This window comes from Beta vulgaris, chromosome 6, assembly GCF_026745355.1.
Source record: "Beta vulgaris subsp. vulgaris cultivar EL10 chromosome 6, EL10.2, whole genome shotgun sequence".
NCBI lineage: Eukaryota > Viridiplantae > Streptophyta > Magnoliopsida > Caryophyllales > Amaranthaceae > Beta > Beta vulgaris.
Window position 1 is genome coordinate 18,611,290 of NC_079207.1, and position 26,347 is coordinate 18,637,636.

Here is a 26,347-nt window from a genome sequence, read left to right on the forward strand (position 1 = left end):
TCTCTCTCTCTCTCCTCATCTCTTTTTTGTGGTATTTTGGTTTCAAATTCTAATGGCATTTGTTGGTCTCTCAACGCTCCCCATATTTCAGCATACTAGGATTTTCCCTCCTAAATACCTTTCTAATTCAAATAAACCTTCCATTTTCGCGCAATTTTCCAACGGTTCTTCCCCCTCTGCCACCAACGGTCTCTCTCCTTCGATTCCAGGTTTTTCTTACTTTTAATTTTTAGTATTTTCATTTGTTGCTCGCTTTATTTTAATTTACAGCAGTAATCTATGCATGCAATTAAACGATTTGATCATATGTTTCAGTTCAATTATGCTTTATTGTTTTTCTTTATATACTGAATTTCTATCCATTCTCAGAGTAGAAACACTCGTCTTTGATTGAATTTTGGAACTAGGGAAACTCTAGGGACATTTTTCTGCTGCGTTTTGAGATAATTATGCCAATTTGTTGACTTGGCTTGGAGATGGAGATGGAAATGTCAATGTATTTTTAGACTATTGGTACATAGGAGTATAATGTACAAGTGATGAAGATGAAGCGTGTTAACCTAGCACTATATATATATATATATATATATATATATATATATATATATATATAGGGTTGGGATCCGGTGAGAATAGGTCCCTATGTGAGAACACTTTTTTATGTGAGAATGAATCTCATCCTTAGGATACCAAGAGAAACAAGAAAACGACATTGAGCAACTAACCCTGCAAAATTATGAGAAAATGTCATAGTGACCATGTATTATATCATAATAACCAATCCATCACATGTTTAAAGAAATTCGTCAAGAAAAAAATATATTATTTACTATTTCCATATCATGGTGACCCTCTGCTATATCATAGTGACCCTCTGCTGTATCATAATAACCAACACAACCCTCTGTTATATATCATAGTGACCCTCTGCTGTATCATAGTAACCAACACAACCCTCTGTTATATATCATAGTGACCCTCTGCTGTATCATAGTAACCAACACATTTTCTAGAAAAAATAATGTGGAATCCGCAAATAATCGAACTAAAACTTTGAAGAACGAAAACTCCATGAACGACGATACAGAATAGAGAGAAAGAGAAGATAGAGAGAGAGAAAAGTAGCGTATGAGGCAGCTCCCGAATCTGGATACCAAACTGAATCCTTGGATTCACCACCAACAGACAATGCAGCTAAGGCTCGAGTGACATTATTTGGGGCTCAAGGAACAAAGTTATACTTAAATCGTTGCAGGCAATAAGCTGCTTGATGACCTAGACACCAACAAAGACCACAAGTATCGAAGGTAGGGGTAGAGCTTTAATTTCCACTTGTCGGAGTATTCCATAAGGACAAACTATTAATAATAGAATCGATGCAAGGCAAACTAGAGAATGACAAGTTAGATTATATACCCATACCATTTTGACGTCCCCGATTAGCATTGTGTTGTTATTACCACAACCACGAGCATTAGATTGGCCACCATTGCCATGATTTTGGTGATTGCGGCTACCATTATTACCACCTTTGTTTTTATTATTCTTGCTTTTATTTTGGTCACTGAGTTATTCTTAGTAGAAGAATTACTAGATACAGATGACCGAACAACAACCAAGGCATGATGAGAAGATGAATCAGAATCCTCCTTAAAGCTTTTGAGACATTCATGAAGCAAGAGCTTGGGACCCGAGTCATCAAAAGTCGATGGAAATGGATAAGTAACAAGGTAGTAACAATATAATCATAATAGGTATCACGAACAAGACCATATAAAGTGAACTGAACCAAATTTTGATTGGAAATAGGACACTAAATAGCAACTAAAGAATCAACAATAACCTTACCTCACAGAAGTAACCATCCATGGTATGAGAATCACTCTTTTTAATACTTCCTCCGTTTTTTTTTAGATGTTACACTTTCCTTAAATTGCATGTTTCTAAATAGATGTTACACTTTTTTTTTATTTCCTAAATTGGAAAGTTTTATGCTGTAAAATTACTCACTTACCCTTACTTATAAGGATTAATCAAAATTAAACTAACCTAATTTAACCTTATTATATACTAATCCAAAATTAATTAAACCTCCCCCCTTCTCTTCCACCACCCCTCCCACACCACCTCAGCTGCCCCATCCCTTCCCCCACCTCGCAGCCTCCTTACCCCACCACCCACCCGAAATCGCTACCCACCCACCCGAAAATCCCACCCACCCGAAAATCCCACCCAGCCACCCAAACCCACCCACCACCTGAAAACAAGACCCTCATCCACGAAAACCTTCCCCACCTACCGAAATCACCACCGAGCCACCGAAATCCCCACCCCCACCTACCGAAAACCACGGCCTCCATTTTCGGCGGTAGAGGTGGGGTTTTCGAGGATGGGATGGAATTTTGCGGCGGTAGATGTGGGGTTTCGCGAGGCTGGGGTGGGTTTTCGGGTGGGTGGGTGGGGATTTCGGCGATGGGGTGGGGTTTTCGGGTGGGCGGGTAGGGATTTCGGCGGGTGGGGTGGGCTTTTCGGTGGCTGGGTGGGGTTTTCGGGTGGGTGGGGTGGGGTTTTGGGTGGCTGGCTGGGTGGTTCGAATTTCAGGTGGGTGGTGGGGTGGTGGTGGGAGTTCTTTGGGCTGTTGGGGTGGTGGTGGGGAACCCAAGTTGGGGTCCTCTTTTCTCTCTCCTCCCTTCCCTTAAACCCCATGTTAATTCTCTCCTAATTACTCATCCAATTTTTGCCTAGGGAACCACAATTTTTGAAAGTGTAACATCTAAAAAAAACGGAGGAAGTATGAGAAAGACGACCTTTCAATTCCATAGAACGAGCCATACTAGCATGCATAAAGCGTGATCGTAAACGAATTTAAATGTCCACACGTAAATATTCATACATTTGAGGATTTGATACCGAAATACCACGGTCATTTAACACATGAGTTGGAGGAATTAAAAGATTGTCTTCAACCAATTGATGGGAAAGAAGTAAACATGTAATTTGAGTTTTCCACAAAAGATAATCCTCGAAAGAAAAAGTAATTGTTACCAAATTTGTGAGATTCGGTGCGGAAGGTTGAGGAAGCGTAAACACACTTGGCGGAACCTAGGATGGTGTCATCATGGCGCCAAGAGGTGGTGCAAATCCCAACGGGAAGTGCAGCGTGGTGTGTGATGAAGACGTGGTGTGTGATGAAGACGAAGGCTGCATAGGGCTGGTTAGCACAAAGGTTGACACAGAAAGATTGGGCAAAGAAAACCCATAAGAAAGCTGCTAGAAGACAGCAGCAGGTGCGGTCGTGGACGAACTGTGGAGAGATGACATGAGAGCAGAAGAGCCGCCGGTGGATGGCGGCAGCGAAGCAGCTGATGCAGCGGATTGAGGGGTGGTGGCGCTCAAGGTCGAAGCGGATGAGGGATCATCCATGGCGTAGGAAAGGCCGAAAGAAGAAGGCTTAGGATTCATGGGCTAAAAAAATTTAAAACCTAAAGAAAACCTAGGAATGTGATACCATGTACAAATAATGAAGATGAAATTTTGTTAACCCTGGCACTATATATATATATATATATATATATATATATATATATATATGATGATATATTATAAACCTAATGCAATTAAAAGTCCCTTCTATTCTTTTATATACAATATTACAGTAATATATAATGTTATGTCTGGGTGTCAGAGATACTAGGCAATTTTAAAGGACAACATGTAAGTTATAAGGGAACACTTTTGGTTAAGACATGTAGGATCATAGGAGATTAATTTTTATTATAATGCTATCATGATTCATGGGTTACTTGTGGCCAACACTAGAATATAACCTTTTTCCACGCCATGGATTATGCCACCTGACAGGCATATAATATAATATATAATATATATTATTATATAATATATATATATATATATATATATAATAAAGTAAGTTGTTGAAAATATGGTACTTCGCTCTAGTTCCATCTTTTTGATTGCACTGGTCAAGTACCCAACAGTGGAACTTAATATGATCAGCTCGCTTGTGATGTCTCTTCAATTTTCTCAATCATGTTTAACACAAATAACCTCTGTAGTTCCATGAAGGTGTCTATCTATAACATTGTTCTACCTCTATCTAACTATCTAAGTCAGAACACGCAGGATATATGTGTAGTTACAATCAAATACTAAGTGTTTTTTTTCCCCCGTGAGGATCTACTTTTTTATCAAGTGCAAGTCGCTTGCATCATTCACTGATATAGTTGTTCAAAATAAGCCCTGTCATGATATGAATGCTATTGTGTAACGACATACTAATATTCGTAAGTGAATGTCCTAAAACATACTAGAGTTGTTTGTGTGCATGCGTATAATGTACAGCTTCTGAAGGACATTAGTATGAATTGGTATTCAATTTTAAGGCAATATGAATAGCATTTCCAGACTTGCACATTCTGCAGGCAGATCTGAGGCAGATGTTGTAGTCATTGGGAGTGGCATTGGAGGACTATGCTGTGCAGGACTTCTAGCAAGATATGAGCAAGATGTTCTTGTGTTAGAAAGTCATGACCAACCTGGGGGTGCTGCTCATTCTTTTGAGGTTAAAGGCTATAAGTTTGACTCTGGGCCTTCTTTATTTTCTGGATTTCAATCAAGAGGTCTCCAGGCAAATCCACTTGCACAAGTAATCTCCTATCTAGAATACCTGTATCTGGGCACTTGTAAATATTTCTAGTTCTTACTCTTACTATTATATTTAGCAAGATTAAACTTTGTTTGAAAACTCTAAGTGAAATGAATGATTTTTAAAAGTATACCATATTATTGTCTGTTCTCCCCCCACCCCCCCACCCCCCTCTCCCACCCCCATCTCATAAAACCCCATAACTAAATTATTAATACATATCCGTCCCTTAAGACATTTACTATATGTTTCTATGAGAGCAAAAAAATGAATCAACTTGCAGCATTTCTTATAGCTTGAACTCCACAATGTTGCTTCTGCAGGTGTTGGATGCCCTTGGTGAAACGATACCCTGTGCGAAGTATGATTCATGGATGGTTTATGTACCTGAAGGGGATTTTTTGTCTCGAATTGGGCCCACAGAGTTTTATAAGGTGATCTTATCTTCGGTAGTTCTTTTTGTTTCCTTTCTTCTTTTCTTTCTTTTGAAGTTACTCTGTACTGTAAAATACTGCTGCTATTACTTGAATTGGCAAGAGCAGATTTTGTTATCTTGTAAAGAACCCATGTTTTTATCACTTCACTATATTCTGAGATTAATTAGTTAAATATACACATCATTAGATTATTAAGGTATGTTTGGGCTATGTTTAGTCGCATTTACTCCATTGAATATTCTCTGTTTGGTAGCACTTACTCTTATCGAATATTGTAGTCAAGATATAACAATAATGCCGTTCGTGCCAATTGACCTAGGATTATGTTGTTAGAGGTACAAACTTGTGCTGACCTAGAATGTAGTATAAAGTTCGTAAGTGAAATGCCATTAATGGAAGATTAGCTCAATATATGTTAATAAATAGAAAATAACTTCCGCTCATCTTGAGACTGATAATTCGAAATTTTCTCCAGATTAAGTGTAAATAGTATCTTTTAGCATATATCGCTTGAGTTTAATTGTTGACGTGCTTTACTTAACTAAATCTAGTGCATTAAATTTTGTTCTTTTTAACTATATCCATAGGACCTCGAGAAGTATGCAGGTGCTAATGCAGTTCAGGAGTGGAAAAAGCTTCTTGTGAGTATCACTGATTTACTATATTTCCTCTCTTATCTGATGTTTGAACTTTTAGGGTATGGGTCTGAGTGTCTATTATGTTTTTGAGTATCTTCTGTGTTTTATGTCCCAATTTATGGCTGTATATTATTGTTATTAAAGAAGTTTTAACTCTCAAAATCTAGTAATCATGGAGGTCCTCAATGTTCGGCATGCTTATGCTAGTGATATAATAATCTGATCTTGCTCATGAACTACTTAAGGTTCGGTTAAATCTTGACTCGAGTCCGCTCAACTCAATTGCAGAGCTTCACAAGTTGAGCAGTGCGGACTTGTGCCCGACTGGAAAAGAACTTTTGCAGCTTGAATTAAATATACCATATCTTTACATAAAGTGACTTGACATCTTACTATATAATACTTGTGAGGATATCAAGTTTACTGTATGAGTATTAGCATGAATTCCACAAAAACCTTACAAGTATCTCAAACTCAAAGTTAGTAATATAGGTTAGCTTAGTAATGTTGTAATCTAAAGTAGTATTTTCTTGGCTGTAACTAGTTATTTGAGCTTTGCTGAGCAGAACCTGATGTTTCCATGCTCGACAAGTTCAAACTCAGGTTTTAGTCGTTTAGAGCCAAGCTCAAGCTAAGCTTGCATATACATATTGTACCCCCGTCTTTCACACCCCAGTTTGAAATTCCTACGTCCACCTTTGAGCTAAGCCATTCTCAAACGTGGCTCAGCTCATTATCAGCACTAGCTTTGGAATAGGTAAAGTGATGTGTACATAGTAATTCTGTTAAGTTTCTTTTGCAAATTCATCAATAAAGTTATAGCAGGCTTCTTTAAACTCTGACCGTAGGGAATAAGGCTTATGGAACTTTGTAGTAGGGTAAGGGTTATCAATTTGATTTATTACTAAAAAGCTACTTATAACAGGATGCCATATTACCTCTGTCTGCAGCAGCAATGGCTCTCCCTCCCCTGTCCATTAGAGGTGATCTGGGTGTTATATCAACTGCTGGAGCTAGGTATGGTCCTTCATTATTGCAGTCTTTTGCCAAGATGGGACCTCAAGGAGCTTTGGGTGCTACAAAGCTTCTCCGACCTTTTTCTGACATAGTGGATTCACTGGGGCTGAAAGATCCTTTTGTACGGAACTGGGTGGATCTGCTAGCTTTTCTTCTGGCAGGTGTCAAATCTAACGGTATACTCTCAGCAGAGATGGTAACTATTACTCCTATGTGACAAGTTTATATCAGTTTTGGACATGAATTATTGTTCAGCTTATTATCACTTGAAATGTTGTGATTCGGATACTGTACTTGCCTCTCATATTATGCCACTGGAACTATAACTAAAGACAAGAATCTGTCTTCTTTTCTGGAAAGCAGTAAATTTGTGTATTTTTAGATTACTCGTTTAAAATGTTATCAAAAAAGCAATATTTTTGTTTTATTCTATTTTCTTGAAAAACATTGAACTCCGGATATGAGCATTGAAGCCCATGAAGCGCCTATAGCATAATCTCCAAGGCTATAGTTCTGCTTTATTGCTTAAGCCGACTGTCCAAAAATATATTTAGTTCCAGTGTGTCGAACACTGTTAATTGTCTGTAAACCTTGTCTTCACAATATTCTTGCATTCAGAAGATGTTGTGACAAATAATGACTTTCACCTATTCTCTTCCTACTGGTAGATTTACATGTTTGCCGAGTGGTACAAGCCAGGATGTGTTCTTGAGTACCCTATGCATGGAAGTGGGGCGGTTGTTGAGGCCTTGATTCGTGGAATTCAAAAGTTTGGTGGAAGGATCTCCCTCCGGTCTCATGTTGAGAATATCATTGTTGAAAATGGACGAGCAGTTGGCGTTAGACTCAGAAGTGGTCAAGTAAGTAGATGAAGAAAAAAGTAGCTGCTGGATCTGCTAAATAAAAAACTTACTTATATTCTACTCTCCACAGTTTGTACGAGCAAAGAAGGCAGTTGTCAGTAATGCGTCAATGTGGGACACCTTGAGTTTGTTACCATTGGAATCTCTACCTAAGACATACCAGGAGAGAATTAGATCAACTCCGCAATGTGAATCTTTCATGCATCTCCATTTGGGTTTTGATGCAGAGGTTGGTTTTTTTTTTTTTTGTTGATAATTTGTACTTTTATTACTTCAACAAAAGGAGGAGAGTGCTCTCTTTCAATAAACCAGGTATTCCCTTCAGAAAGGGAAACTTATATAGTACTAGGTACACCTAGTTTAGAGGAAAGCACCAACCTCCAGAGATGTACATCACTAGCGCAAAACTGAGCTATTCTAATGCATGAACTTGCTAGAATGTCTGGCCAGAAAGTTTACTCATACACACTCAGATAATTTTAATCTATTCTAGATCTGATGCAGAGGTTGGTTAATGGTTATCTTCAGCTTTTTGGTTATTTCTGGTTGGCTTTATCTGAATCGAACTCTAATATTAATAATATTTAGAGATCCTGCTTCAATAGAGTGTGTTCTCGGTTCGAGAAATCCTATAACAAAATGTGGAAAATGATAATAGAAAAATCTTAATTTGTGAAGTCCACTCCCAAGTATGCTTCTTTTCTATATGTATATTACTGTTTTCCTACCTTCATATCTTGACTACACATCTTATGAAGTTGAGACCCTGCCTTCAGTGGTACCTAAGAGATAATGTAGCTCTCATTCATGTTATGCTGATCCATCAAAAGAGCCATAAAGATATGTAGCACAATATAAAGAGCTGCTTAACTTTCCAGATCGCGGACGATGTCTGGTGCCAGGACTATATGCAAGAATAAGTGATTCAGAACACATAATCTCTCTCTTTATGGCAATATGATTCTATCCCATAAGTTAGCTATTGCTCTTCATTATATTTTTACGTGGAGTAGGCTGGTTTCTGCAATTTTCTCTATTTGTCTTCCATCATATTGGTTCCCTAGCCCAATTTTTGAAGAACTAAATTCAGTTTTTATGTCATCACATAATGTGTTTGACCTTCCAGGGATCACGTGAAGACTTGGATATTCACCATATTGTTGTGAATGATTGGAAGAGAGGAGTTGATGCAGATCAGAATGTCGTTTTGTTATCAATTCCCACTGTTCTCAGTCCAGATTTAGCCCCCCCTGGTAAGCATGTACTACATGCATATACTCCAGGAACGGAGCCTTTTGAAATCTGGGAAGGGCTTGATCGTAGAAGTGATGAATACAAAAGGCTCAAGGATGAAAGAGCCGAGGTGAATCTCCTTCTTGCTGTTATATGTTGCACATCTAACTTGCCTTTTTTTTTGTCTATGTTTTTAAGGGGGGGGGGGGGGGGGGGATCTACAACGAAATCTGTTATTTCATGAGTTTTTGGTTGAGACTTGAGCCCTTGTTTTTCCCAGAAAACCTGAAATGAAGTTCTCACCGAAAAAAAAAAGTGAACTCAAATTTACATTCCTGAAGGAATAATAATTCAAACTAACATTCTAAAACTAATCTATTGCCTGACAAGAAATCAATGGTAGTGGAAGGATTATCATATAATGAGCAAGAGTTTATTCTCTTCAAAAATTATATTCTACAACGCATCACACACCTCAGGCTCGTGCATCTTAAGCGTCAGTGTTTGAGGTGTGTGTGGCCAACAAACTACTAAGGTTTATGGCCTAATGACAGTATAATGCACCTTGCATGTGATTGCATAGTATATACAATTTCTATCTTCCTTGCCTAAACTTGGGCATCTTTTTATATGTGATTGGTCCTGTTTAAACTAACTTACATTTGTGAGAGTAAGCTAACATATCTGATTTATCTTCATTGAGCTTTTAATAAAAATTTAGAACAATAACTTTTGGTCCTTTTTATCTTGTTAGACTTGTTGCAATATGAAGAAAAATGATATGGAGTTGCACTCACATATACTTATATCCTAAGCATTTATATTTGTTCGAGGGGTTAATATCATATTGGTATGTTAGCCGTTTCTGAATCTCCTTATGAGCTCAAGCAGGTAATGTGGAGGGCCGTAGAGCGAGCTCTTGGTCCAGGTTTCGACCGGGAAAAATGTGAAGTGAAATTGGTTGGGACGCCATTAACACATCAAAGGTTTCTCCGAAGAAATAGAGGAACATATGGTCCAGCTATTCAAGCTGGGAAAGGCACTTTTCCTGGGCATACAACTCCTATTCCACAACTATACTGCTGCGGGGATTCTACGTTCCCAGGTATTGGAGTTCCTGCAGTTGCTGCAAGTGGAGCCATTGTTGCTAATTCTCTTGTTTCTGTTTCTCAGCACTCTCAACTACTTGATGCGATTGGTATATAATATGATTCACAGCAGTTAGATTATTTATAACAATTCTGTGGTAATATATAATGTTCTTTTGAGGGAATATCTATAATGTTTCTAGCTAGTACATTTATCCTCCATATCCATACCAATGTTTTGAAGGTTATATAACCATGTAATGAACTACAAAGTACACAATACAAGCTCCAAAGTATTTCACACAAGTTTTGAACTTCAACCATGTTATTGACAATATATAGTATCAATATCTGACAATTACAACAAGAAATTAGGTAATTATGAAAAGTGTGTTACATAAATGTATTCCACAAACTAATTTCGTTCTAATAAAAACAAAAAATTAGACTACATTTTTTTCTATGGTTAAATGAAAAAAAAATCTAACTTGTTAGCCTTTAAAATGGGCTTTAATGAAGGTTCACACATCCATCTGAATTGGGTATGGTACATCAGTGTAACTGTATAAGCAATAAAGGAGATGAAAAATCAAGAGGTATTGGAAGATGGGAAAGAGGCTAAAGAGGAGAATGGGGACTGTAATTGTCTTGTTAGGATATAAATTGCACCAAATTCAATATTTTATGTGATTTCTATCCAAATCTTTTTAATATAAGGATAGAATTACTTCTATCCAATTAGCTTAGATTGAGTTATGTCTTGCACCAAATCTATAATTCAGTTAATCGTGCCAATTTTCGCAAAATTATTTTTTTTCATACCAATTTGATACCATTTTAAAGTGTTAGACAAAAAGTTCAGTGTTGCACAAATAAACGTGGAGTGTTTCTCTTTTACTTGTATGTATTAGGGGTCCTCAGTTCCTCAATAATGGAAGATGAATCATTCAATTTAGACAAATAGACAATACCAACAACAACAGCGCCAAATTTGCTTCCTCAGTACAATTAATTGCTTACTGGTTTTGCTGCTACGTCGAATTAATTGTGAAATCGAACAAGAAGTCAGGAGTACATTAAGGAGACTATTTTAGCTACCAATAGCATAATGTTGCTCTACTCCGGACGCGATGTTGTTGGTCTCCCAATAGTTGTACGAATTTTTTTTATATATATATAATTGGTCGCTTTTTTAATCAGAAAGACTTAACAGAGAAATCCAGAGTACAAAGGTACAGTGGATAAAAGATGAAAAAGAGCACCATTATTCATGAGTGAAAAACTCAATCATCCCACTCTCTTTCTAACTTTCTCTCTCTAAAAAATAGCATCCCACAATCTCTCCCCACTCATCTCCTTAACCATGAATTATTTTTCAATCATCCCAACTACTTTTACCTACTCAACTACTTTTTTTATCCCACCCAACTACTTTTTCTCTCTCATCACCCCATCACCATTATATAATATTTTTTTTATTTACGTTTTAATAATATTAAATATTCATTACTAATTGATAAAAAATTAATTTATAAATACATAATTAGCGTTTTTAGCATTAACTAAATTAAATGTACAAAAATATTATTTATTTTTTTAAAAGTGTAAAAGTGAGACATATTTCATATAAAATAAGCAAAATTATAGAAAATTAGTAAATAGCTAGAAAAAAATTTATCCAAAATATTACAAAATGGGTCTCTAACTGTAGATCTCTGAAAAATAGAGCCATTGGTATTTTTTTTATTTTTTTTCGCTTTGTATTTTTTAAGATATTGCATTTTTAATATTTATAATTATATTATTTCTCTCACCTGTCAGAATTTGACAAGTGTCAAATTCTGACGCGCGCGTCAGAAAATCTGACACACGCGTCAGAATTCTGACAAAATCAATTTTTTTTGGCTTTCCCCAAGCCAAAACGACGCGTTTTGGCTAATTTTTAGCCAAAACGCGTCGTTTTGGCTGGGGGAAAGCCAAAAAAAATTGATTTTCGTCAGATCAGGCAGTGGGTCCCGTCCCACTCCCACGCCTGATCACCATTTCACTTACCCCATCCCATTTTTTTGCCCCAATCACTCCCATTCAACACATGATCTTTTTTTCAATCATGATTAAGACCCTTTTTTTCTCAATCATCTCATGATTCTTGTTTTTCACTCATGGTTAATGATGCTCTTACTCCCCTTGAAATACAAAGACTAGGTTATTTTCAACTGAATTGAAATGAAGTGAGCTTAGATTATAAAAAGAAAGTAGCTGAATTAAATTGAACTACCAACCCATGTTTAGATCAACTGGTATGGGAGTTGTTCTAGCTTAACCAGAGGTCTCGGGTTCGAGCCCTGGAAACGCAGCAGTGTGTGTTGGGAGAACTTTCCCCCAATTGGGGTCTGACCCAGCTCGAATCCGGATGAGTTGGATCTTCAGAAACCGAATAGGGTTCACCGAAAAAAAATTAAACTGAACTAAATTTAGCAGAAATTGTGCCCAAAGAAAACAGGCCACAGTCATGTAAAAGAATAAGTCCCTCATAAACCAAATTGCTACAGCCAGTTTTTTTTTTTTTTTTTGATAAATTTGTGCTTAAATCTGGAGGAGAACCTCCTACATAATCAGGTCTCTCAAGGAGGCACAGACCACTTCCTACCATACATCTCATTCTAATATTCCTCTTTCGATTACATCCAGGCTACAAATTCAGAGCTTCTATGTAATCCCTGTTTTGCAAACGCATCTGCAACTATGTTTGAGCTCCTTCCATGATGAGAAATTGAGAGAGAGAGTCCCCTTTGAGGGGCTGATCTTATGAAGTTCAGAATGAAATTTAGATGCCACGGACGACCATTTGGGCTAACAGCCCATTTGACTGCGTTCTGAGAATCCGACTTAATTTCTATGGGGAAGATGCAGAACCTTTCGTTGTTGAGAGTAATCTGTATAGCTCGGTGTATTGCAATCACTTCGGCTGCATTGATATCCATGGGTGGGATGGGACATGAGAAAATGCATAGAAATTCGCCTCGCTCGTTCCTAAGGACGCCTCCAATTGCTGAGCGTTGGAGAGAGGAGTTATGAGAGGCATCCACGTTCCACTTGAGGAATGAGGGGGGAGGCGCCGCCCATGGGATAATTGTAGCAACAGTTGGTAAGGGATTCTGATGACTTCCATTCCATTTAAGGAAATTGGGGTGTCTCATTACCTCCTCCGCTGAGTAGGGAAAAGGCTCATCCCAAGATTTCACCCACCAACATAACCTTAACAGTATAAGATTTTGGAGTTCTGAAATTGAGGCCTTTGTGTTGCTAAAAATTCGATTATTTCTCTCTCTCCAAATTGACCAGACAATAACCATAAAGCTTGCAATCCATATTTTCCTAAAGAAAGAATTTTTTCCGGGGTAGTACCATTGAGAGAAAGCCAATTCCAGAGACTTTGGCCACACCCATCTGACATTCCACAGATCACACCACCAAGCCCATAATTTTTGAGAGAAGGGGCAATGTATTAATAGATGATCCACTTCTTCCGTCGCACTAACACATAGCGGGCATACGTTTTCCGATTGTGGGATGATGTTTAGGAGAGCCAACTTGCTTTTGGTGTTTATTTTCCCCAAGAGGGCCAGCCAAAAAAATATTACAATTCGGTGTGGTACTAGGTTTTTCCATAATCTTTTTGAGACCAAGTTCAAAATGGATTCATTTTTTTTCCTTGCAAGTTCCTCATAGAAGGACTTAACTGAGAATGTACCGGATTTGTGGGGAGACCACATCATTTCATCTCTCGAATTTGGATATAAAACCGCCTGTTTTAGAAGTATAAGGAGGGAGTTCCATTCACTGGTGTCTCGGCCCCTGAGTTCTCTTGACCAGGGAGGGTCCCAAGTCCAAACCCCATCCATCCAACAGCCCATTGCAGCCACCGAGGCCAGAGGGAGGGCAGATAAAACAAAGAGTCTGGGAAATTGAGTTTTTAGTGGCTTGTTAGAGACCCATGTGTGATGCCAGAAAAGAGTCCCTTCACCATTCCCTACCTTCATGCGTGTACCATTGAGAAGGAGGCTCTGGGAATCCGGGTTTTTTACTAGATGGTTGCAGATGGCCTTCCATGGGCCTCCCCTTGCTCTTCGAGATATATCTGACATTGTGAAATCTTCCGCATATTTGTATTTTTGTTTGATCAGACTCCTCCATAATGAGTTGGGCTCGTTAAAGAAGCGCCAAACCCATTTAAAGAGAAGGCCCAGATTTCTATAGAGAATATTGCTAATACTTAGCCCTTCGAATTTTTTTGGCAGTTGTGTCAGTTCCCATCTGATGAGTGCCATCCCTTTTTTGTCAATTCCACCGCTCCATAAGAACCGCCTTTGTATTTTATTTATCTCCTCAATAATCCCCATAGGAATGGGGTATAGTGACATGTAGTACATCGGCAAGTTTGAGAGTGAGGCTTTGATCAAGGTGAGCCTGCCTCCGATTGAAAGCAAATTCCCTTTCCAAGTGGCTAACTTTGCGTTCATCTTTTCGATCAAAGGGGCCCAAGTTTGCAATCTGGTGATGTTTCCGCCTATCGGGAGGCCCAGATAAGTGAGGGGGAATTTCCCAACCCTGCAATAAAGTTTAGATGCTGCACAATTCAACCAAGAGTCAGATAAATTAATTCCCAAAATCTCACTTTTATGGAAATTAACTTTGAGACCTGAAGTCAACTGGAAAAGGATGAGAGTTTTTTTTATATTGAGAAGACTTTGCAGATTTTGGGTGGTGAAAAAGATGGTGTCGTCTGCATATTGTAGATGGGTTATTTTGGTTCCTTTTTTGCATATCTCAATGCTTGACCATAGGTTCAGTTGTGTGGATTTTTTTGTCATGAGGTTAAGGACTTCCGCTGCGATTACAAATAGGAAAGGTGAGAGGGGGTCTCCTTGTCGGAGACCCCTTTTGAGTTTGAAGGGTTTGGATGGAGAACCGTTCACAAGAACGGAGGCCGCAGCTGACGTTACACAAGAGGAGATCCACTTGCGCCATTTACAAGGGAAGCCCATTTGGGAAAGGGTCCAATCCAAAAATTCCCACGAGACGCTATCAAACGCCTTATGGAAATCAATTTTGAGAAACACTGCTTTGGAGTTACGTGTTTTACAAGAATCAAATAACTCCCCTGCAATTAGTGCTCCGTCTAATATTTGACGTCCTTCAATAAAGGACGACTGGGATGAGTCTATTAAATCGCTCATCACCATTTTTAATCTATGAGCCAAAAATTTCGCAATGATTTTATAGATACAACCGACCATTGAGATTGGTCGATAATCTTTAAAACCATGCGGGGCTCTTGTTTTCGCAATCAAAGTAATAAAAGCTACATTACTACCTCTTGGTAGTTTTCCAGTGAGCCAAAATTCATTTACCACTGAGTAAACATCATTTTTTATGATGTCCCAAGCTGCCTTAATGAAACAGAAATTGAATCCATCCGGTCCCGGGGACTTTGATGGATTACACGAGGCCATTGCACTGTCTATTTCCAGATGAGAGAAAGGTTCTATGAGAGATTTGGCTTGGTTTTCGGAAATTTTCTTGAAATCTAGGCCATGGAAGAAAGGTCTACTGGTTTGATCTTCATTGAAAAGGTTTTTGAAGAAGGATACCGCTTCTTTTTTTATCATGTCTGGGTTGGAAATTTTTTTATTCGCAATGTGGAGTTAGGAGATGGAATTTCTACTTCTTCTGATGGATGCATAGAGATGAAAAAATCTGGTGTTTCTATCCCCTAGCTTCAACAAATGGACTCTGGATTTTTGGGCCCATAGAGCCTCCTTTTTCTTTAGCCATTCCCATAGATCCCATTGGGCCGTAGCTTTTTCTTTTAGTTCACTCTCCGATAGGTCACGATCATTTGAGAGGAGGTCCCACTTTTGTATTTCAAGTTCCAGGGAGTAGATGTGATCATCAATATTGCCATACTCATTTTTGTTCCAGGCTTTGAGCGTTTCTTTCACCACTTTTAGCCTCTTCATGATTGATGGTTCATTTGATCCGCTCCATCCCTTTTTTATTATCTCTAGACAACCTTTGTGTGATAACCAGATGTTCTGAAATCTGAAAGGCTTAGGCCCCCAGTCTATGTCATGAGCATGGATTAAAAGTGGGCAGTGATCCGAGATGTTCCTTTTTAGCAATGACGTTTTCAATTCTGGGTAGAGTTCCAGCCACCTAGCCTGGACAAAAATGCGGTCTAATTTACTTTTAGACCTACCCCTGAACCATGTGTACCATCCGTCCATGGCTTCTATCTCAATCAAGAGGTTGTCACTGATGAACTTTTTAAAGGCTGCCGATTCTGCAGCGTCAATTTGTCTGCTTCCTCGGTCTTTTGGATCAAGGACCTCATTGAAGTCCCCCGCAATAAGGCATGGGAGTGGAGATGAGTTACAATATTCTGTGATTTCAATCCATATATTCGCTCTTAACTCTGTGTTGCATGGATTGTACAAGTTGATCAATCGACATTGGAAGTTTTCTGAGATGATGGAGCCCTCTATTGCTACCTAGTTGTTATTTACCATGTGACTCGACATTAGGAATAAGGAGTTCCTCCATATGGTGAGTAGCCCGCCTGAGAGTCCCACTGCAGGACTTATGCAAAAGTCAGTATCCGCATCCTTCCATATTGAAGCAATTGTTCTCTGTGAAATAGTGTCCAGTTTAGTTTCTTGTATGAAGGTGAACCAAGGTTCATGAGAGGTGATGCATTTCCTGAGAATCGATTTCTTCATTTTTGAGCCCATGCCGCGAATATTCCAAGAGAAGAGAATCATTATATTAGGTGGAGAGAGATGGGATGAGCATTGAATTATTGAGCAGCCGCCCAATCTTCTTGCTGCTTACATAAAATTTCTTTGATCTTTCCATGCAGTTCGAGAAGAGATCCATTAAAATTCATTCCAAGTTGAAGTCCCAACTCAATGATTTCTGAGGCTGTATCATCATGTGGGTTTCAGATGTGGTGGGAAGGGATAGGAGGAGTTGAGGGGGATTTTTGTGTTTTGGGATGAGGTTCTTTGTTTTCTTTTTTCTTTTGGGCTTTTCTTTGTTTCTTTTTTTCAATTTGGTCCTTTAAGGGAGAGGGGATGAAAGCTTCGAATCCGGGCGGGATAGAAGGGCCTGAAATGGAGGAGGAAGACGAGATTGATTTGGACGAAGATTTTTTTGGATGAGGGCTAAGAGATGGGTTGTGATACATAATGCTGTTACTCGGCCCAGAATTATTCCGTAGTGGGCTTCTCGAATAAGGTTTCTTTTGGTTCAGTGAATAGAAGGTTTGTTTGGTAGGGAAAAATTTTAAATTTTCTAAAGATGGGAGAGAGGATTTGGATGGTGAGAGATGTTGGTTGCTGTCAATCGGAGCATTGATGGGTGGTTTAGAAAGTGGGGTGATTTTAATGGGTGTGTTGGGAGGAGAGAGAATTAAAGGAGGGTTTGGGATTTTTGAGGGAGAATTAATTAGGTTTAAGGATTTGGAAGTTCCCAATGAAATGATTGGACTGTTGACATTCTTGTTCTGAGAAATCAGAGGGTCATGCATGGTGTTTTCTTCGTCATCTAACAAATTTACCGTTAGATTTTTCCCGGAATCCTGGCCAAGGACATATCCTGACACTTCCTAGAGTGAGTTTGAACCCAAAACTGGCGGATCATTACCATCTCCGTTGACTCTGAAAAAGACTGGGCTAAATTCTTCATCTGAGAAGTCATTTTTGTCAGTTCCCTTGTCTGCAACTTTATCCTCATGATTAGGGACATGATCTTTTTTGGTTTCGCCAGCTTTTTTTATTGGTGGGTGGTGCATGTGTTCCTCCATCACAAATATTTTGGATATTTTATCTTCCACCCCAATCAAAATAGGATTATTTATATTGAAAAGGCAATCTGAAATTATCAAAACTCTGGCATAATCCATTCTAGAATAATCTACTGACTGCACCTTCCCATAAACGCAGCCTATGTTATAGAAAGTTTCATACCCCCATGCAATTAAGGGTACTCCATAGATAGTTAACCAAGTTTATTTCACGCCACAATGTGGCTGATGATTTGTTCACCTCTCTTAATACTTGAAACCATTGGAGTAACCACTCACTATCTATTATTGCCTTTTTTTCCTCCATGGTGACAAAGGTGATTAGATGTAACATTCCACCTAGGGATTTTATTTTTAGGCAAAGAACTCCCTCAGAAATAATGTGTTCAAGTATTACCTCTGATGGTGAGAATGAATTGGCGACTCCGATAACGCTCCTTTCAAGCAGATCTCTGTTTTCTTCATTTCTCATGCCTCTTATTTTGAGAATCTGCTCCCCGTCAAAGTCCGCAATGGTGATTTCTTCACGAACTTGTTCTGTATCTTTACCCAATACACGAGAGCTCATTATTCTATGTTTGCTCATTTCTCTTTTCAATATTCTAGGTTCAGGCTCAAGGATTTGGTTTGGGATGATTTTTTCTGGTCCATTCTGGTCAAAGTTAGTGATGGGTTGGGAGGGTTTGAACGAGGGAGTAGTCTGGTTGTTTGGTTTTGTTGGAGGGTTCTCCTGGTTGTGATATTTTTGAGTGACTTCTCTATATGACCGGGAGTCTCTCACTGAGGCATTGGGGGGGAAGGTCTTAGGGAAGGGATGGTAGTGGCGGTTTGGCTTAGTAACTGGGGTATTTTGTATGTGGTGGGGTGGTTTATCGTATTTGGCTGGGTTTACTCGGATTCTGAAATTGCCTATTCGTCTCCTATTTTCCGCTCCGATAGCTCTAAGGACGGCTTGGTTTGATAGGAATCTTATGAAAGCATATTTGTGAGAACAGTGGTTTCTTAGTTTAGAAGGGAAGTTAAAATCTGAGATGGCACCATGTGGAAGGAAGATGTTCAGGATTTCTTGGGGTAAAATGTTGGGAGGGAGGAAATCAATGAAAATTGTTTGGCCGGCTGTTTGTGGTCTTCTTCCGGTGGTATTCCTTCTTCTCTGAACTGTAGTCCATTGGTGTTCTCCTCTAGGGGCAATTCTCTCTCTAGGTTTCTCTTTCTCTCTCATCTCGCCTGAGTTGTTTGTTAGGATCCCCTAACCATCAATCGACATCGAAAAAAGAAGAAGAATTGTTTACATGCTACAGCCAGTTAATGGTGGAAAGCAGCAGTTGATTCACAAGAAGTAGGTATATATGGAGATTCTAGGACCTCCATGGCAGGGGAGAGACTATAATCTACAACCAATCAACAAAATTAAAACTACAGTGTTGGCCCGACTCTTAGCATGTTCAAAGTGGGACATAGAATCAAAGAGGTCCCAAATTGAAAAAAAAAATCTGTAAACATAAAAGACTTAAAGCTGATAATCAAAATGTCTGCAAGCTTTTTGAATTTAGCTTTTCTTGGAATGTATCAAAATATTTTTGAAGAGAAAGAAAAAAAATTGAAACATGTTTGTTAATTTTTTTTTTTATTGGGAAATTAAGTCAGCCCAAGGGCTAACCCCTACCAAGGCTACTAGCCTTGTAGGAACTACCAGCACATTGGCTGGTAAAGCATGCACAGCATGCTAAGAAAATACCCCAACAGAATGCTGGGGGTAAGGATCAAACCCCTGACCTCAAGGATCAGAGGGGAGTGCTCTACCATATGAGCTAGCTCCTCATCCTTATACATGTTTGTTATTTGATTTACTTGTATATTTTGGTAGTTTCTCTAAAAAAATTTAAATGTGGCCTATTTTTCAATATTAGTACAGGGCCTCCATATTGTTCAAAAAGGCTGCTACAATGCAAGTCTTGTTTCGCCAAAGAGGCAGTGACTACATTGGCACTTCTTCCTTGTGAGTAATAGTAACGAGACCTCTCTTTGTAGCAGAAGGGAAAAAAAATGAGAATGAAGTTCAAGTTCCATGGTCCAAACCCACAAATTTAAATTTTCAGTTTTTTCACCAGTTATCATTGAGGTTTCACAATATTCACCTGATACCCTCGCATTTTTAACAATTCACCTAGTGTCCTAAGGTTTTGAAAAATACATGGCTTACGCTTAATGACTAACGATCGTAAACTCCATTAGTCATTAAGGCTAAATCAACCAAATTAATCCTTAACAAAACTAACTAGTACTAATTAATCGTAATTAACTCTAATTAAATCTAATTAAGAACATTACCCTTATTAACCTATCTCTCTCCCTAACCCCTAACTCCACCACCTGACCCCACCCCACCCTAATGTCCTAACCACCCAAACCCCACCACCTCCGCTCACCCTACCCCTGCAGCCCCCACCCAGCAGCAGCAACACCGCCAATCCGACCCCAGTGGTTAGGGGTGTTCATCGGTGGTTAACGTTCGGTAAGTGGAAGTTTCGGTTCGCTCTTTTTTGCAAACTGTAACCTTTTAGACCGGTTATTGTAACCGTTGAGACCGGTTACCGCCTAAGCGGTTAACTGTTTTCTCGAGGCAGTTTTTTGGTTAACCATTAACCATTATTTAAGTTATACTATTATGTTTTACTTGATGTACATATATATTTTCAATTTTTTTGTGCATATATTTTAATATTATATATACTCTAATATATAATATGGATAATAAATCCATTGGAAAACATAACTAACACTGAGAATTCATTCCATTTCCTAATTATATTGTTTATATTAGTACTAAAGTTTCCAATTATTACATACTTCCTCTAATTATTGTAACTTAGCAACAAATATTAGAATTAATGTAATTGCTAGAAAATGTTTCAACAAATAGAGACAAAAATATTTTGGTATTTCGGTGAATCGTTCACTCAAAAATCATAATCGTAACCATACTGTTTAACCGTTAGTTTTATCGGTTTAGTAACCTTACCGTTAAAACTTTTTTTTGTCGGTACGGTAACCACCCATGCATTTAGATCGATTTTTTAGTATATCGGTATGGTTTTTCGGTTTCATCTTTTTATTAACACCCCACTAGCAGCCGTCAACCGAACACCGCCATCCACCCCGACCCCACCTCACCGTCAACCAGCACCACCATCCAGCCCCTAGCCTATTGCTCCTTTTCAATGGTGCTTTTCAATTGTCACAAGTTTGAATGCAATCCTCAAGGCTCATGTGCATTTGAGAGAGCATACCCGACGTTTCTCTCTCACACGCCATTGTTCTCTCTCTCACACCAGCGTTTTTCTCTCTCCCGTCGTTGTTGTTGTTGTTGTTGTTTTGGTCGTTGTTGCTGTTGTTCTTTTGTTTTGGTGGTGCGTCAGAGAGAGAAATCGAAGGGGAGGGGGTGGGGGGCTGGGTTGGCAAGGGAAGGAGGGAGGGGGTTGTGGCGGTGGAGGGGAGGGAGGGGGAGGGGGAGGGGGAGGGATGGGGGCTGGTGGAGGGGAAGGGGATGGGGTGGGTTAGGATTCAAATATTTCAATGGGGTTGGGATCATAGTGAAAAAATTGAAGAGAGAGAAATCAAGGCAAAGTGAGAGAAGGAAATCCAGTTGGAGGCATAGGCGCCGGCGAAGCAAAAAGTGGAGTGTGGTCGTTTTAGTGGTGATGCAGCAGTGGGAGGTAGGGTGGCGGTCTTGGTGCTGTTGTGGTGGAGAGAGAGTGAAAATGTTGGCAATCGTCGAATCCTAAATTCTCATAAACTAGAGGGGTAAATGGTGAATAAAGTTTGTAACAGAAACTTAACGGCAGGGGTAAGTCATGCATTTTTCGAAACCTCAAGGGCACCAGGTGAATTGTTGAAAATGCAGGGGTACCAAGTGAATCTTGTGAAATCTCAAGGGTACCAGATGAAAAAACAGATAAATTTTTCTCACAATCTTACCATGCATAACTTTGCTCGTACATCAGCTTATCCGCAAAACCAAAATAATAATAAATCTCAATTTAGATGTATGACCTTATTTTATCTTATTTTACTGAAGTGAGCTTATAGTTGTAAGCTTTAGAAATTGTTTTGATTAACAAGTTTGATTTATGTTAAATTCACAAATCTTTAACTTATTTTAAGGTGAACTTAATAGGACCTAAACATAAGGTAAAAATCAACGCTATTTAAAGATTAGGTAAAAAAAAAACAACAACCCATACATGTATGATGTATACCTGGAGCAAATGTGGAACCAAAAAAAAAAAGGGTTTTTCTATATAGTACTCCTGTGTTTTATGAAATTCTATGATGTACCCGACGTTTTTGAAATTTCCACGTTGTACTCCTAAGATTTCTTAACGTTACCCACAATATCTTTATACACGATATCAAATAATAGATTTTGGGACTTTCTTACCCTGTGGGGATAGAGTAGGATTTTTTAGCCTTGTTAGTTGATTGAGGTTTGGGATATGATATGATAAATTGAAAACTAAGTAAGGTTTGGAGTAGGATTTTCTATTAGTAAGGATATTTTGTGTGACGTTTAGAAAGTTTAGGGGTACAATGTGGAGTGTTCAAAAAGACTGGGTACAACATAGAATTTCGAAAAATACAGGGGCACTATGTAGAAAAACCCAAAAAATAACTACTCCCCTACCTAACTATGCCTGTATTGTGTGTGCTGTTCAGTACTCGCCTTATTTATCCTTCATTCCTGGACTAAATGAAGGAACCTGGGGGCACAATTTGCTAAGTGTACGGACTACGGAGAACTAGAGATGGTGAGAATTAGAGAGAGAAATAAGGGGTTGTGGCTCTGGAACTGGAAGTGCCGAAGTGGGTGTTTGATCCTTAGCAGTTAGCAGTTAGCAGTAGCAGACTAGTAGTTTTTTTTATCGGGGAACGAACTATAGTTAACTTATTCTGGTTTCTAACTTCATAAAAATAGATTCTTTTTTCTTCTTTTTAGCAGTTATCTTATCTTCCAAGAAGACTATTTTTTCATGACATTGTAATGTTTCTTTTACTTAACTAAAGTTTTCTTTTATCAAGTTTAGTTCCGATGTTTTCAAGAAAATAATTCATGTTTATATTACATGTCTCTTTTGTCTTATATCTCTTCATGGTTTTATTTCTTTCTCAATGCCTAATTTCTTGTAGAGATTTAACTGTAGGTTAGACTTACATAATCTTCACGTTTGCACCCTTTTAAGATACCCACTAACTTGTAAATTATCATTACATTTAACGATTTTGAAGAACGGAAAGGGACATGTACAAATATGAGGTTTATCTTTAATCAACATGTAACAAATTTGGTTATATGAATCGAACCCTTGTCACAAGGGAAAGAGAGTGTTTGATTAACTAGGCCAACCTTGATTATTATTAGTAATATAGTCCATTTTCGAAGAAACGGTCTCACGTTAGTGTGAACGTGATGCGAGACCAGCTCATGGCATGCCGATCTTACGTGCATGCATCAAACCAGCAACGGAAATTAGTTAAGCATAGTTAAGCGTTGAATTATATTAGTTAAGCGTTAAAATATATTATTTACATTATAGAAATCGGATCCTAATTTTATTGGCCCTAATTTAAGTATCAAGCATAAATTATTCGCTCTTTCATCTCTAATCCAACAAGACGCCCTAAAAGTTGCATTTTTTTCCTCCTCCTTTCTTTGTCTACAACCTGAATTTGTTGTTTAATTTGAATGTAAGTAAACTATTTGAGGACGAGTTTGCAATGACAATGTCCACGTCCACAAAGACTTACTTTATTGTTGTTTCACATGACAAGATGTCTATCATAGTTAAAGTGAAAGAAGCGTGCCACAGATTCATCACAAAGGGGTAATACAGATGCCCATGACCAGACGGTAACTTGCATACTTGCAAAAACATTGAAGAAACAAGTCATATCACTTTTGATACTGAAAAGTTAACTTTTGCATTTGAAAGTTTAACTTTTTATATGAAAAACATAACTAACACCTAAATGTTATTAGTTATCAATTTATTCATAATAGTTAAATGAAATGATGTAAAAGTGATCAGGATTATTATGTTTTCATGGCTTGAGAATCATGCACATACATTCAATCATGCACATGCGTTCAATCACATCTATATCACATAGGTATACAACTAGATTTGCAAAGAGCGAAGTGTGGAAAAGAGAAATGGAGAGAGAAATCTCTATAGTAATTACAAACAATGTAACAACATGCGATATGAAACCGTACAAAAGTTACAATCTCATTCTCAAAAGTCAAGATAGTAAATATGTAAGAAAGGTACTGCAAAAAGTCTACGAAAATATTGTTGCAAGTATAAACAAAGTCTTAACTACAAAACCAAATCGTGCAAAAACAAAGGCAAGAAGTGCAAGGAAGAAAAGTTATTTTGAGAAGACTAAAAAAAATTCCAAGAACCAAATTGAAATTGATACAATTATTCCAAATGCTAGGTTGTTTTAAATTCTTTTTTTAGGTTGTCTTTTGTATTTGACATTTTGGAAACTAAATAATGCTCAATAGATCTTAACTAATTATAGAATAACACTAACTAATACACTAGACATGTTAACTAAAAAATAATGCAAGGCTGCATATAGATTACCAGCTCTAAACTATTGTGCCAAAATACTTAACTAATTCGCCAAAAGTATTAATTAATTCACCAAATATATTATTTGTGAGAATCTGTGAGACGCGGTTCATTTTTGAAAAACACATATCTCTTTTACTTGGCATGTCTCACGTTAATACTTACGTGAGATCGTCTTTTCAAAAAATTTATGTAGTAAAAAATGCAATTCTTATCTTTTTTTTTGTCATCTATTTTTAGTACAAGCTGCTTTATGTCTTCTTTCTAGCTCTCGCCAAAACAAATTGAAACTTAATTATCCAAATAAAAAAACAAATTGAAACTTAATTATATAAAATTTGAATGAAAAATTCTTGCTGATTATATATTTATTGGAAATAGCTATTAATATTCCCCATTATTAAACCCTAAAATACACACATTAAATTGAAACTAACAAACACATGATGGAGTTTTTTCTTACATATCGTTGAGAAATTTTAGTCGAAGTTTGGATTTGTTATCGAGATATTATGATGAAGGAGAATTAAATCCGAGAATGGCAGAAGAATGGGCATTAAATTAAACGTCTTCGAGTTCATGTGGCCAAGCATGATACCATAACCCCCACCTTGATTACAAAACCAGACCATACGCCTAAACATACAACACAAAATAATCTTTCCAACCTGCACCTCCTCCATCTTCAAAGAGAGACCACCGTAACAACAAAGAAGCAGCTACGAACTACATCCCTAAACAACCACATAATCCTAATACAGTAATACAATCTCACCATACACACCAGAAGAAACATTTATCAAATCCCCCAAATCTTGACCATCGCCAAACCCACATCACCCCCCCTTTGAACTTAAACCACAACCAGACTGCTATCATTTTGAACCAAGTCATGAAAAGAAAATGAGCTCTCGAGCCCCGGGCGAAGAAACGGAGAAAATCAGAGATAACATCTCAATCATTTCCCTCAACGGGGAGGAATTCATATCAATTACACGCTCAAGGCCAGACATTGAAGAGCTTCTCCATTGAAGCGCAATAGCAATGACAGCCTCATCACTTACCTCATCTCAATTATTAGACCACATGCTTGCAGAAGGGGTAACATGTTTAACAATCAAGCCGTTAGGAGTATGCTTCATCTCTTTTAATTTGATAGTAAAGAAGACAAGGAAGAGATGATTAAAAGCAAATGGCTCGGTCAGTGGTTCGTTGACAATAGAGACGCAAATAACGATTGTGCCTCTATTTAGAGAAAATCATTAATTCGAATACGTGGGTTGCCCTTAAGTGGTTGGGGAAGGGGACAACTTCACAAAAAATGACAGTGTATTTGGCAGGGTCCTCTATGTAGATCACTCAAACTTTGACCATGCTAAATTCCTAATCTTGATGGATTTTTTATTCTCCATTAACTGCAAGATGGTGATGAAAATCGAGAACAACTGCCACAAAATCTATGTCTCTGAATATGGCACTCAAATGGTACTAATGGATGAGGCTCCAAAAAATATGGGTGCAGAATCAATGATGTCACCACCTTCCGGTGATGATGATGATGATGACCATGGTATCAATCAGGATGATGATGATGATTATGTCATCAATCATGATGGTGACAATGATTACAACAGTCAAAATTCAAAAGATGATTTTCGTAAACTTGCAGGAGCCCACCAATCAAGAAGGTGCAATTAGTGGTGTCTTGGGTAATAAGGTCAATAATGATGTTGCTTCTTCCCAACATGCCCTTCACTCTTCCCAAAATAGTTCTATGCATGAGCCGTCTTCCCCTATAATCCTCAAACCAACCTCAAAATTTGCATCCCAACCTAACCCCTCAACTCCACAGTCATCTCCATCCCCAATTAAAAAACAAATCCCATCTCAATCCTCTGTG

At 38.1% G+C, this 26,347-nt stretch overlaps 1 protein-coding gene across 1 annotated transcript; it reads left to right on the plus strand.

Annotated features, from left to right (window-relative positions):
* On the plus strand, positions 1 to 10,248 carry LOC104896077 (prolycopene isomerase, chloroplastic). Its single transcript, XM_010682771.3, has 9 exons — positions 1 to 209; positions 4,443 to 4,666; positions 4,990 to 5,100; positions 5,691 to 5,744; positions 6,667 to 6,954; positions 7,427 to 7,618; positions 7,692 to 7,850; positions 8,748 to 8,984; positions 9,746 to 10,248. The coding sequence occupies exons 1-9, from the start codon at positions 53 to 55 to the stop codon at positions 10,058 to 10,060; spliced, it is 1,737 nt and encodes a 578-aa protein (XP_010681073.2). The 5' UTR covers positions 1 to 52; the 3' UTR covers positions 10,061 to 10,248.
* The last annotated feature ends 16,099 nt before the right edge of the window (positions 10,249 to 26,347 follow it).